Genomic DNA, 14,442 nt, shown 5'->3' on the forward strand with positions numbered 1-14,442 from the left:
TAAAAACATTTGCTTGAGAAGCAGGCTTATATTCTTCATTCACTTGATGCTGGGATTTAATTAATTAGTTGTATTTGGTAACTAAAACATTGTGAAATTTATATGTAACAAATTTAAAGCATTTTCTGTGAAAGGGATACCATGTACTTTTGTTTCACCAATTGATTCTCCTGTAATACTATAAAAACAGATGCAGCATCCTTGTTTTCCATGCTAAGTAATAGAAAGGACACAGCCATCATTTAAATACATATAATAGAAATAATTTGGGAGGAAGGAGGACTACAGAGGCTGACAAAACAGAAACTGGTAGGGATATAAAGAAGTTTCTTTGCAAAGGAAAGAAACAGTCATTCTCAATACAAAGATAAATTGTGAAGGGGACAGAAGCTATCACAACTTAGAACAAGAATTGAGAGGGGAAATAACTCTCAAATTGATATTAAGAGGAAAGGGAAATGATTCTCCAAAGAAGCTTCTCTTTCACTCAACAGATGACAGAGAGACAAAAAGAGAGAGAGACAGAAAGGAAAGGAGAATGAGGAAGAAGAGGAAAATATGTTGTTGATGATGATTGATGATGATGATGACCAAAATTTGAGATCATGAAGAAAAGGTAGCATGATGTATCATAGGGAATCTCTCTAGAAAGATGCCAATATTTCTAGTACATTTCATCACATAATGGAAAGTACATTGAAGAATTGTGATTAAAGACATGATGCTCTAGTTTTAAAACTAGGTGTGGAAGTTTGGTCAAATCACATACTTTCTCTGGAACTCAGTTTGATTATCTATGGGACAATTAGATCATAACTGGGCTCCTTCTGAACCCTCTTAATCTGTGATTCTAAAATATGCTTATATAGTTTTTATAGTTTCTTTAAGAATAGAAATATGTCACAAGCCAATATATTTCTTCCCTGAGATTGTTTAGTGGATAGTTGATGGAATTGACAGATATTTGATGAAGTTGTAAACTTGGATCATAAAGACCTGAATTAAAATCTTGCCTTAGTAACTTACTGGATATATCATTATGGGAAATTTTTTTCAGCTTCAGTTTCCTCATGTGTAAGTAGAGGATGAGAATAGTACCTACCAACAGATTTATCATGAGAATCAAATGAGATGATATGTGCAAAACACTATGCAAACCTTAAAGAGCTAAAAATGTTTGATATCATCTAAAAAGAATAAAATACATATTTCTAGAGATTAATGAAGCAGCAGAAGGGCAATTTAAATCCCACCTTCTCTACTAGAGCTAGTATGGGTTTGTTGCCAACACAAGTGTATCACTCTTTACCATTTATTGCTCAACAATACTTTATTCCACTCCCTCCTACCAATGACCTTCTTTCTATGGCATTGAACTCTCAGGATGACTATAATCTAGCCATGATCCAGGTACTTAAAGCAGCTATACATGCAAAATTCTATCCCTTGCTCTCCCTTAATATTCCCACACCCTGCTCACTTGTATGATTTTGGGGCTGTGACAAGTACTGGACTCTGCTCTGGAGGTAGTGCTACTGAGTAACAGCCTTACTACTCCACTTTAGTTTCAGTGGGTCAGAGTGAGTTACACAGGATAAACAGGCATGGATACGTTATGAATTTCATCAAAGATCTAATTACATTATCTTTCTCTTTAAAGATTCCCACCTTCCAAAATTCTTTGTTATTATGAAAGGCACCATCCTTGTTCTAGTCACATAGGTTTGTAACCTCTGTTTTCTTACCTGCCTCCACTTTCCCACACTCTACCCATCCAATTAGTGGTCAATCTTATTATTTCTACCTGTCCCCTCCAATACCGCCTCCCCAAGTATCTTTCATGTATATCTAGTTTTGTCTATCATACATACCTAGACTATCAGAATTACTCCTTTTTATCTCACTACCTTGTCTTTCCCCTCTCTAAGAATAAATTATCAACAAATCTGCCAAAGTGATTTTCTTAAAGTGCAGGTCTAATTATGTCATTCTTGTACTCAGTAAACTACAGTGGTTCCCAATTCAAATACACCTTCAGGTCATGCCACAGCCTCTGAAGTAGCATGCCCTCCACTTTGGAGTCCACTGCATTACAGATTGTCATTTTTGAAATCCACTGCTAATTAGTCATAATTTTCTCATAATGCATTTAATATTGAGAGAAATGATTATTAAATAACCAATTGTTAATATGGGGAGATGCAGGATTTTTTCCCTTCCCATTTCCCCTTTTGGAGATTAGGTCAAAGCTTAATTTATCTGAAAGGCAGGGCTGATGATGAGATGAAATCTTGGGCTTTGAGACTTAGCCAGATGGGAAAGCTTAGATGGGATCAAAAGGTAAAGAGATTCTAGTTTAGGTGAATTCTGGCCCATTGTTTTCTATTCAGACAGGTGTGAGTAAAAGAACCCCCTTTGTCTAGATTGCCCTAGCTGGTGGTCTGGTTAGAGATAAGTCCCTTTGTCCAAGACTGAGTGAGCAAAGTCTAGTCCCCTAGCCACTCATTAGAATAAGCCCACCTCTCATTATAATATTCATTCTTTCATTAATTCTTAACCTATTAGAATTGATTGCCAGCTGTTGAAAACACCTACTCCTACAAGGGCACATAAATGTTAAGAGGACCTCATGAGCCGTCTCTGGTTTACAGGAAACAGCCAAATGACCATCCTTTTATTATTCTTGAAATAGATCCCAAAAGGAAAATTCCTAAGAATATTGTAGCCAAATTCCAGAGTTCAAGGAGAAAATATTGCAAGTAGCCAGAAAGAAACAATTCCAGTATTGTGGAAATAGAATCACAATAACACAAGACCTAGCAGCTTTGACTTTAAGGGATCAAAGGGCTTGGAATATGTTATTCTGGAGGTCAGAGGAGCTAGGATTAAAACCAAGGATCACCTACCCAGCAAAACAGCATAATACTTCAGGTGAAAAAAATCATACTCAATGAAATAGAGGACTTTCAAATAGAGGATTCTTGTTGAAAAGACCCAAGCTGAATAGAAAATTTCACTTTCAAATACAACACTCAGGATGAAAAGGTAAACAGGAAAGAGAAATCATAAGGGACTTATTAAAGTCCAACTGTTTATATTCCTACATGGAAAGATGATAGTAAGTATTAGGGTAGCTGGAGGAAATAGTATGATAGATAGACAGACAGACAGACAGACAGACAGACAGATAGATAGATAGATAGATGGCACAGGATGAGTTCAATAAATATGAAGGCATGGTATCTAAAAATAAAATTAAGGGGTGAGAGAGGAATATATTGGGAGGAGAAAGTGAGAGTGAATGGGGTAAATTATCTCCCAGAAAAGAGGCAAGAAAAAAGGTTTGACAATGTAGGGAAAGAGTGGGGAGGTGAGAGAGAATGAGTGAACCTTACTCTCATCAGATTTGGCTTAAGGAGGGAATAATATACACACTCAACTGGGTATCTTACCCTACAAGAAAGTAAGGGGGGAAAGGATACAAGAGGGGGAGGGTGGGAAATGATAGAAGGGAGGGCAGATTGGGAGAGGAAGTAGTCAGAAGCAAACACTTTTTTTAAAAGTAAAAGGGTCAAAGGAGAAAATAAAATAAGTGTGGGATGGGATAGGATGGAGGGAAATGTAGTTTTTCATAACATGGCTATTATAGAAGTGTTTTGCATAACTACACATGTATAACCTATATTGAGTTGCTTGGTTTCTCAATGAGGGTGGGTGGGGAGGGAAGAAGGGAGAGAATTTGGAACTAAAGTTTTAAAAACCAATGTAAAAAATTTTTACATGCAACTGGGAAATAAGATATACAGGCAATGGGGTAGAGAAATCTATCTTGCCCTACAAGAAAATAAGGGGGAAGAGGATAAGGTGGGGTGGAGTAAGCTTTCAGTCAAGATGGGCGGGCAGACTGGGGGAAGGAGTAATCAGAATGCACTCAATTTTAGGGTGGGAGGGGAGAGATTGAGAGAAAATTAGGAACTCAAAATCTTGTGGAAATGAATATTGAAAACTAAAAATAATTTTTTTTTTTAAATTCCTGTTAGGTGACCAGTCTCGGTGATTAGGCTAGTCCTTAAAAAAAAGATTCACTATATTCTCAGAATCTTTAAGGTATAGGCTCCGGGAACCTCCCTTGAACTCTGATTAAATCATCCTATTTGATGAGGCATTTGCATGAGGCCATAAACCTTACAATTGTGGCTGGGCCCAAACCTCTGTTATTAGACTTTCCACCCTTGAGCCTATCAAAATATCAATCCACCCTTGAACTGGCCTAGCCCACCATTGTCTGTAGTCTCCAGGTAGCCTCCAGCAACTTCCTACCCTTAATCACTCATTGACCTCATTAATTCCTCCTGAAGATCCTCCCCAGACTCCTCCTCTAGACCACCCCTAGATTCCTACCACAACTTTCTGTATAGAAGACCCCATCTCCCACCATGTGGTGTGAGAGCACCATAAAATTTTCCAGTACAGACTTACTCTGTGTCCAATACAAGCAAACTTTTAATAAACTTTACTTTTCTTTGGTTGAGAAAAACTTGAGTCGAATTCATTTGGCAGGACCCGATGTGTTAGTATTTTGGGGTCTCCAGAGCACCCTTCATGAGGAGGTAGGCTTGATAGGGGAAGTGGGTCTTGGCTATATGCTCTTTCCATATTTTTCTTTTTCTCATATCCAGCTTGAAAGTAAAACCAAGCACAGACAGAAAGGACAGAGCCAAGGTAATGACTATAGTGAAAGTAACACCTATGGGACAGGGAAGAGCCAAAGGATAGAAGGAATAGTATACCACTCTAAAGTGGGGCTCAGTAAGAATTGGCCAATACTGTTCACCAGGCCCAACATAGTCGTCAATCCTAGCTAGATACAACTTTAATAAATAAAGACCTTTGGTAGTAGAAGCTTTGCATTCTGGTTAAAAAAAAAAATACTACAGCCTTTCGGTCCGAGCTGTAGCAAGGGGCTGTGCAGGCAGCAGCGAGTTCCCCAGCTTTGGGCCCTCTCTCCGCGGCTTTCCTCCTCCGCCTCCAGCACCTTACCTCTCTGTGACCATGACGGAACAGGCCATCTCCTTCGCCAAGGACTTCCTGGCCGGTGGCATCGCCGCCACCATCTCCAAGACTGCGGTGGCCCCCATCGAGAGAGTTAAGTTGCTACTGCAGGTGCAGCATGCCAGCAAACAGATTGCTGCAGATAAGCAGTACAAAGGCATCCTGGATTGTATAGTCCGAATTCCAAAGGAACAAGGGGTGCTTTCCTTCTGGCGGGGTAACTTAGCCAATGTCATCAGATACTTCCCCACCCAAGCCCTTAACTTCGCCTTTAAGGATAAGTATAAGCAGGTGTTCTTGGGAGGAGTGGACAAGCATACGCAGTTTTGGAGGTATTTTGCTGGCAATCTTGCCTCTGGTGGTGCAGCTGGAGCCACTTCTCTCTGCTTTGTCTACCCCTTGGATTTTGCGAGAACCCGCCTGGCAGCTGATGTTGGAAAATCCGGCACTGAGAGAGAATTCAAAGGCCTGGGAGACTGCCTTGTGAAAATCACCAAGTCTGATGAAATTCGGGGCTTGTATCAAGGTTTCAATGTCTCAGTGCAGGGTATTATTATCTTTAGAGCAGCTTACTTTGGAATCTATGATACAGCAAAAGGTATGCTCCCAGAACCGAAGAACACTCACATTGTGATAAGCTGGATGATTGCACAATCAGTGACTGCTGTAGCAGGTGTGGTCTCCTATCCCTTTGATACAGTAAGGCGGCGAATGATGATGCAGTCTGGTTGCAAAGGAGCCGATATCATGTACACTGGGACAATTGACTGCTGGAAGAAGATTGCTTAAGATGAGGGTGGCAAAGCTTTCTTCAAGGGTGCCTGGTCCAATGTTCTTAGAGGCATGGGTGGAGCTTTCGTGCTTGTCCTGTATGATGAATTGAAGAAAGTAATCTAAGTACATTCTAATTAAAAAAGGAGCCAGTGAATATAGATCATGTAGAATACTTAACCATACTTAGCATTTTGGACCATTGACCTTCAAGAAATTCCTGTTGTCTTTTTATCCAGACCAGATCATGTTTGTAGGGGAGCCAGGAAAAGCTCTTAGAAAAAGGGACTCGTTTATTGTGATCCATTATTCACACAGTGGAACTGATGATGATTCAGTATATTGATTCTATTGGTTTTTTGGGAAAATAACAGTTACTGTGGGTCCAAGGAGGCAGATCAACTTAGACCATCTAGTTTAAATGCTCTTTTGTAGGACTATAAATTTGTGTTTAAGTATTTATTTAAAAAAATCATGTGTCCCATTTGTACTTAAGCACTATATATACTATTTTGCACAGCTGACTTTGGCAGTTATGATGATCTGTGTTGGGCATTCTGCTGTAAAAACAATAAATACACAGAAGACTAAAAAAAAAATACTACAGATCATCTGTTGAATAACACTAACTTAGAGGCAATGGAAATAGGTAAGAAGTAGATATGAGTTTATTTAGCACTGATTTATTTCAGGATTGAGGGTTATAGCCAAGGTACAAAACAGGCTGGGTCATATGGGAACCTGTGAGGGATAATTTGCAGTGAAGTTTCCACATTCTGAAAAATCAAATCTAGAGGTGGCTTCAGTATCCACTAGGCCTAAGTTTAGAATTACAGGAATCTGGGACTTCAAGCAATGGAGACCCTCCCCAGTGCCACCTCAGCATAAGATATGCCAAATAAGAATAAAGCTGACTTCCTGGCCTTGCACTGAACACCCACATGTTTCTGCATCCTTTGTCTCCAAGATAGATTCCTGTGCTTAGGCTGTGGGCCAGCCTCCCTACCAATGAGAGTGAAGGCCAGTTGGGGGGTTGGGTTTCTGCATTAGAAGGCTATATAATGATGGGCTTGCTTCTACCTGTTGCTCTCTCACTGGCAGATGCTATTTGAGTGACAGGGGCAGAGGGCCCTTTCTCATGAAAAAGAATAAAGACCTTTTCTGATCTCAGATTCAGAATCTGAACTCTTTTATCCCACACAAACCTAAGAAGGGACAAGCCCATCCAAATCTCCCAACTGAGAAGATTCTCATGATGATAATACTGATGGTATTAAAAATTCTCAATTTTCTCTAATAATGGAGGAAAACAATGACACAACTAAAAGAAATAAGAATCCTCTAATCATCTAATTCAGATTGTAAATCCAATCATTCAACTTAATTTAATATACATTTATTAAGTGCCTATTTTACACAAAGTTCTTTGCTGAGTGTTCCCAGAAATGCAAAGATTGAATAAAACATGGCCCCTGCCCTCAAGAAACTTAAAGTCTAGTAGGAAGAATAAAGACATGGATATAAAGAACTATGATACAATTATTCTGATTAGCACATTTACTTTCCTACTTTTTTTTTTTTTTTGCTCAGGTAAACATTAAAATTAGCTTTTCTCCTTTAAGGATATAATGCACCAGTGGTAGGTTACCTTTTGTCTTGGGCAACCAGGTTCCAAAAACCTTTGATTACACATTCTCTGGAGATATAAACATTAAGGATTATCCACATGTAGGTTAGTGAATTTTTGTTACCCTGGGAGTTAGGAGACTGTCTGCCCTTCTTTTATCAAGTTTCATTTCATTCACAATATTTCAGCCTGATCCTCCACAAAACCTTGTTTATCACTCGTAATTCTTTCTGAAGTCATTGATTTCATGTCAACTTGTACTACCAGTCTTATTAAGCCTTCACAGAATAATACCAATTTATGTTCCTGATAAACACAGCATGTATTCCTTTGTAACCCTATTTAAGGAATAGAAAGAAAAAAATATGTTCTTTATCTGTTGCCATAGTATTTAAGTGCACAGACCACACACTGTATGAAGACAGTGAGGTCATCAATTGGGTAGCCACGGAAACATAAGAAGGCAACCGGTCAGCTTCTCTTTAATTTGATCTTGTGCAACTAGACTAGAGACAAAAGGCCAATTTCAGCCTTAGCTACAGTCTTCCTTGACTCAGAATTCTTCTTAAAACTCAACCCTCTCATGAAGTCTTTTCTGATTAACCTTCCCTTTTGTAAAACTAATTCTTGAATTTCATAGAATTTAAACCTGAAAGAGACCTTAAAGATCATCTTAACCAAATCCATCATTTTAAAAACAGGAAAAATGTGGAACAGAAAGTTTAAGGAACTTGCCTACAGTAACACAAGTTATAATAACAAAATGCAAATGTGAACCCAAGTTTGTTGTTCAGTCACCTTTCGTGACTCCATTTGGGGATTTCTTGGCAAAGATGGTGGAGTGGTTTGCCATTTCCTTCTCCCACTCATTTTACAGATGAGGAAAGTGAGGCAAACAGGGTTAAGTGACTTGTCCAGGGTCTCACAGTCAGTAAGTGCCTGAGGGAACAGGTATTCTTGACTCTAGGTCCAGTGTTCTATCCACTGATCCACCAGTTGCCTCTCCACAAGTTACATAAGTAACAGAGATTGAATGTGAACCTGGGTCCTCTACTCCAAATCTAGGGTTCTTTCCACCACACCAGACACTGTATTAACTCCCTCCAATAACTGTGAATCATTTGTGGGTTCTCAAAATCATTTTCTACAGAGCTGTGAAGACTGGTTTGTTTATTTCTATCTCTGTTTTTCCTTTGAGTGTGCGCTCTCCCCATTAGAATGTCAATTCTTTGAAGGTGTAGGCTGTGTTTACTCATTCTTCAGTAACTGTATGATGCCTCCATAGAGCTTTGTTTGAAGTGGCTACTTAGACATCACTAATTGAAGTCAGCCTTTTATGTGGCACAACCTCAACAATACCCTGTCAGATATGATAGGCAAAGGAAAGAATGTTTGTCCCTCATTTCCAGAAGAATGTTATGGGGGTGGATAAAATCAAGCACATGAGCAAAGTTCTTAATGTTCAAAAGAAGAATGCACATTAATACAATCATTATAAACAGCAATTATATTACAGTAAGGTATCTATTAACAAAAAGGATGAGTTCTAATAATAGACTTCTTTTGTCAGAATCTGCATTATCAGAGGTAGAAATAATAGAGGAGGAATGGGGCTGTATTCCGGGTTGTCAGATGTAGAGGGTTATGGTTTCCCTCTCCTCCCCAAATAATCAAACTCATATTTTAAATATTCCAGAAAATGTAAAATATGTATCTTGGGATCATGGAAAGAACTAGATATAAAAGGGGAAGAGGAGGAGGAGGAAAAGACAGGATATGCTGATAAATATTTAACAGATGGCTCCCAATCCATCAATCAATATTTATTAAGCTCCTATTAAATGCCAGACACTGTTCTAAGTCCTAACATGAAAGAGGAAAAATGTGGTCCTTGCCCTCAAGGAGTTTACCATCTAATGAAAAAAAAAATAAACCCACAAAAAAGCACTTTTAAGTTTAATCCATATTATTGACATGTTTTTTTTCTTTTCCTATTTAATAGTATTTTCTTTTTTTCAAATTACATGCAAAGATAGTTTTCAACATTCAGTTTTACAAAATTTTGAGTTCCAAAATTTTTTTCTCCCTCCCCCGCCTCCACACTCCCCAAGAAAGCATGCAATCTGATATAGGCTATACATGTACAATCATATTAAACCTATTCCCATTACTTTCTTAAGTCTAGAGACAATCAACAAAACAATAAATCAAACCCTGATTTATAGTGTTTGCCAATTTCCAAGATTTAAATGCTAGAATTAAAAATTTACCCTAGAACTGTGCTAGATTACGGTGGTTTCAGTGATAGCTGGAAAGTGAAATTTGCCACTTTGTTTTAGGATCTAGAATTCTCCTTGTTACCCATATTTTGTGCATTTGTCACATAATCTGTGAACCTCCATTCTTATCCACATCTTCCCCTAAGTTCACCACAGAGCATGAACCTCTTGTGCTGGATGCCTTCCACAATTTCTGCTAATATTCAGAGGGTGCCACTGGAACACTCTGGCTATCCTCATAGCATCCCTCATCATTACCATGTGATCAGTTCATCTATTTTTACCCTACAATTCCATGATGTCATGTTTTACTTCTGTTATTATTTATAGTTGCTCCCTGGCAGCCTGCTCTCACTCAACTTGTGCCTCTCGATTTCCCTCTGTTATGCTAATTTTTGTTCTTCCAAGACAGTTGTATTACACAGCTTGCTGCCTTATAACAACTCCAGTAGAATGTTAATATTAAAAATAGGGCCTATATGTCCATACATATGGGCGTGTGTGTGTGTGTGTGTGTGTGTGTGTGTGTGTGTAAAACAAAGCACTATCAAGGGAATCCTGCCAGCTTTGAGGATCAAGAAAGGCCTTATGTGGGAAGTTGTAATGGTAATGAGAATTTGAAGACCTTCCCTGCTTTGAAAATATACTCTGCCCCCTAATAGGCTGAATGTAATCACATGGGGCCTGTGGTGGAAGGAGTTTGCTAAAGGCTAGAGCAGAGCCACAGGAAGCTGGGAGTCAGAGAAAGCTAGATGGTTGGGAGTAGAGGATGTTTCCAAGGGAGACAGATAGGCTTGTGAGTAAATATTGGTCGTGTTGGTTTGTGGGAAGGCTAAATTATGCTATGGCTCTCTGTGCTATTGTGGCTTATTAATTTATTTGCTACTATGATGGAATTGGTTTACTGATTTTGGGATTTAGTTTTCTGGTGTCTGAATAAATGTTTTGCTTCTGTCTTCTCTAAGGAAAGTCTGTTTTATTTTGTGATCAAGCACTATAAAAGTACATTTATTTATTTGCTTTTTGGAGGTCAATTGGGGTTAAGTGACTTGCTCAAGTTCACACGGCTAGTTTTTGTGTTAAGTGTCTGAGGCCAGATTTGAACTCAGGTCCTCCTGATTCCAGGTCCAGTGCTCTATTTACTGCGCCACCTAGCCACCCCATATGCAGGTATATTTATTGGGATTATGAGCACTGTTAATATTGCATTGGCTCTACAGAGGTGTCACATGAGCTAAACTTTAAAAGAATCTAGGGTTTCTAAAAGGCAGAGGTGAGGAGGAAGTACATTGTAGGCATAGGGGAAAACCAGTAAAAATGCTTGGAGAGTAGCATGTAAACTTCTTGAAGTCAATCGTTTTTTTATATAGTCAGCTTGAGCATAGTAAGTGATCAATGAATATTTGAGAAATTTAGTATCATAAAATTTAAAAATTCAAGACAATTGAAGTGTTTTTTAAATAGTTCCCAATTTTTTTCTTTTAAATTTCAGGGCCATTTTATAATATTTTTTTTATTTTTTTCTATTTTAATTTTTTTGGAGGGGGGAAGGCAAGGTAATTGGGGTTAAGTGACTTGCCCAAGGTCACACAGTGTGCCAAGTGTCTGAGTGCATTTGAACTCAGGTTCTCCTGACTCCAGGGCCTGTGCTCTATTCACTACACCATGCAGCTGCCCCTAAAATCTTAAAAATTATTGAATATCCCTCCCTCAAGAGTTTTTGTCTATATAAGTTAGATCTATATTAGAAAAGAAAACATCTTAGTATTATTTTTGAAAAATGGGTTTGACCCCATGGACCCCCTGAAAATATCTAGAGGACCCCTGGGATCCCTCGACCACATTTTGAGAACTTCTGTGTTCAGCAATAATCTACTTATGCTTCTTCAAAATTTCCATCAGTAATAATAACTAAGAAAATAACATTTGTTGTTTAGCAAGAATCTATTCGTGGTCCTACCCCATTATGTCTACCATATAATATCAGTATAGTTCAAAAAAGTTTATTTCCCAAGATGTCCATTCTCAAGCTAGTCTCTTTCAAGTGCCATTGCTTAGAAAATGGAATATGAATCACTCTGAATGCCTGACTTTCCTTTGAATGAAAACTTTCCTTGACACCTATTAGGGGATTCACAACATGTCATTCATAAAAGAAAACGATTGATAAGTAACATTGCATTCCTGCTGAGGAGATTTCAAAAGCCCTAACCATTTCTGTAACAATGAGACATTGATAAGGAATTATAACAAATTGCAAAGTGCTTCTGGGCAAAAGAAATGCTTGTAAAAACCTCTGTTTTCTTTTGTTACCATCAACTGAATACATCCAGATAATCTGCCCCAAATAGTTGCAAAGAGAGTTTCCTATTAATTAGCTAGTTTCCCCAATATCAGAAAATCACTTGCTTACTAATGTAGATCCATAGAACAGGTCAATTCATTTTATTAGGCCACCTTGAATCACTGATTTTTAAAAAATATTTCACATAGAGATACAGACTAATTTACCTGACAATACAATGCTCTGTGGAAACAATAAAATCTCGAAGCCTGTGTGTGTTGAAATAGGGAATAAAAACTCCTTCATAAGTCACTTATAATATATTATTCATTTTCTCCTCACTTTTTTAGGGTAGAGAATATTTTTAGAACGTAACATATCATTTCATAGCTTGCTTGAGTCCAATAATAGCTTAAGAAACAAAGAAGTGAATCTAAGAACCAAAAAATTGTTTCTTTTCTTTGGAGAAATAAAAAGGGCATCATAAACACCTTATGCAATTGTGGAAGGTTTCTTACAAACACTATTTAATTTGATATATCCAGGTGTCTTTACAGATGACTTGCCCAATGCCACATGAATGGTAAGGGAAAGAGCTAGTATTAGAAATTATCTCACTTTTCAAGAAGTGGACTTAAATTGTGATTGTAGAACAGAGGCTCTCAAGTTTATTTGACCTGTATGGTGCCCTTTTAAAAAAAGTTATTTAGTATCCCCCTGGAAATATGCTTTCTTTAACCCTTTAACTTTTTTTCAGAATTTGCACCATTTAAAATATTTTAATGAAAATTTAAATATATAAAATATATAATTATATAATAAATATAGAATATATTATCTATAATAATATATATTTTAAATGATGCATCTTAAATTTAATAATTTATTGCAAATTTGTGGGGTTTTTCCTCCACTGAAATTTTGATGACACAATATTGCATCATATAACCATATAGTATAGAATTGTAAACAAGCCATCACACACACATATTACATGCCAATGCATACTGGACTTCCTAACAATGCATGACACACTTGCCTGCCAACATTAAGACTTGGCAGATTTGACCACTGTTCAATTAGAACTTGTATTTTGTGTATTTATTTGGAAAATAATATAATATAATCACTATAACTTTAACTCTGTTATGCAACAGATAAAACATGTATGAATGGTTTTTCAAATTTTTTTATGTTCTTTTCTTTCCTTATGCTTCCACCACCCCCTTGTTTTTATTTAATGTCCCTCAATTGTACCCAAGGCTCCTACTACCCCCCTGAATTGTCCCAGCATCCCTACCAGGGGGAAGTGTCACCAACTTTGTGAACCTCTATAAGAAGATCCTTATTTGTGGATGTCAAGAACATTAACTCACCTTTGTATAGAAAAGAACCTGGAACTTGAGGTTCAGCTCCATTGGGTGCTATAGGCTCAGTGGGGCTTCCCTGTTGGTTGGCTCCCAGGACAAAAATGAGTCCCCTTATAAAAATTTGCTTTATATATGTCTTACTTATGCATCTACAGTAGCATTTAAAGCAAGAATTCTTAGCCTATTTTTGTGTGTCATGGATTCCTTTGAAGTCTAGTGAAGCCTAAGTTCCCTATCTGGACAACAAGGTGGCATAGTGGATAGAATGCAGGGCCTGGAGTCAGGAAGACTCATTTTCCTGAGTTCAAATCCAGCCTTAGACACTTATTAGCTATGTAACTCTGGGCAAGTCACTTAACCCTGTTTGCCTCAGTTTCTGAATCTGTAAAATGAACTGGAGAAGGAAATGGCAAGCCACTCCAGTATCTTTGCCGAGAAAACCCCAAATGGAGTCATGAAGAGTTGGACTCAACTGAATCAATTGAACAACCAACTTCTCTATTACTATGGCAGGCAACACCATCCTGCCAGTCCCTCAGTCTTCCAACCTAGGTGATACTCTTCACTATCTCTCACCCCACCCCCCATATCCAATCTATTTCAAAGCCCTGCTGATATCACCTTTGTAATATCTCTTATAATATACTCCTTTCTCTCCTCTGATATTGCCCGCTGCTTTAGTGCCGACCTTTATCACTTTACACCTGGCTTTTGCAATAGTTGCTGGAGGGTCTGCCTGCCTCAATTCTCTCTCCTCTCTAATCCATCTTCCATTCAGCCACCAAAGGGATTTTCCTAAAACACACCCCCAACTACTCAATGAACTTCAGTGACTCCTATTATCTCAAGGATCAAATCCAAAATTTGTTTGGCATTCAAAGACCTTCAGAACCTAGTTTTCTAATACCTTTCCAGTCTTCTTACACCTTACTCTCTGCCTTGTACTCTTTTTTCCATTGACACTGGTCTCCTGACTATTCCATCTCTTAGCTCTGGGCATTTTCTCTGGCTCCCCCCCCCCCCCACATACACACACCCATGCCTGAACCATTCTCCCTC

General features: G+C 38.1%; 1 protein-coding gene across 1 annotated transcript; it reads left to right on the forward strand.

Annotated features, from left to right (window-relative positions):
* The first annotated feature begins 4,935 nt into the window (after positions 1-4,935).
* On the forward strand, positions 4,936-6,422 carry LOC138142064 (ADP/ATP translocase 3-like). Its single transcript, XM_069062993.1, has one exon. It carries the CDS (start codon positions 5,053-5,055, stop codon positions 5,839-5,841), a length of 789 nt encoding a protein of 262 aa, XP_068919094.1. The 5' UTR covers positions 4,936-5,052; the 3' UTR covers positions 5,842-6,422.
* The last annotated feature ends 8,020 nt before the right edge of the window (positions 6,423-14,442 follow it).

The sequence above is a fragment of the Petaurus breviceps genome, unplaced genomic scaffold, assembly GCF_028583685.1.
Source record: "Petaurus breviceps papuanus isolate PSGF00001 unplaced genomic scaffold, PetGlider_PUasm1.0 90515, whole genome shotgun sequence".
NCBI lineage: Eukaryota > Metazoa > Chordata > Mammalia > Diprotodontia > Petauridae > Petaurus > Petaurus breviceps.

Bases quoted from the DNA above. Each gene is read 5' to 3' on its own strand.
- LOC138142064 (XM_069062993.1), top strand. From the start codon at position 5,053: ATGACGGAACAGGCCATCTCCTTCGCCAAGGACTTCCTGGCCGGTGGC.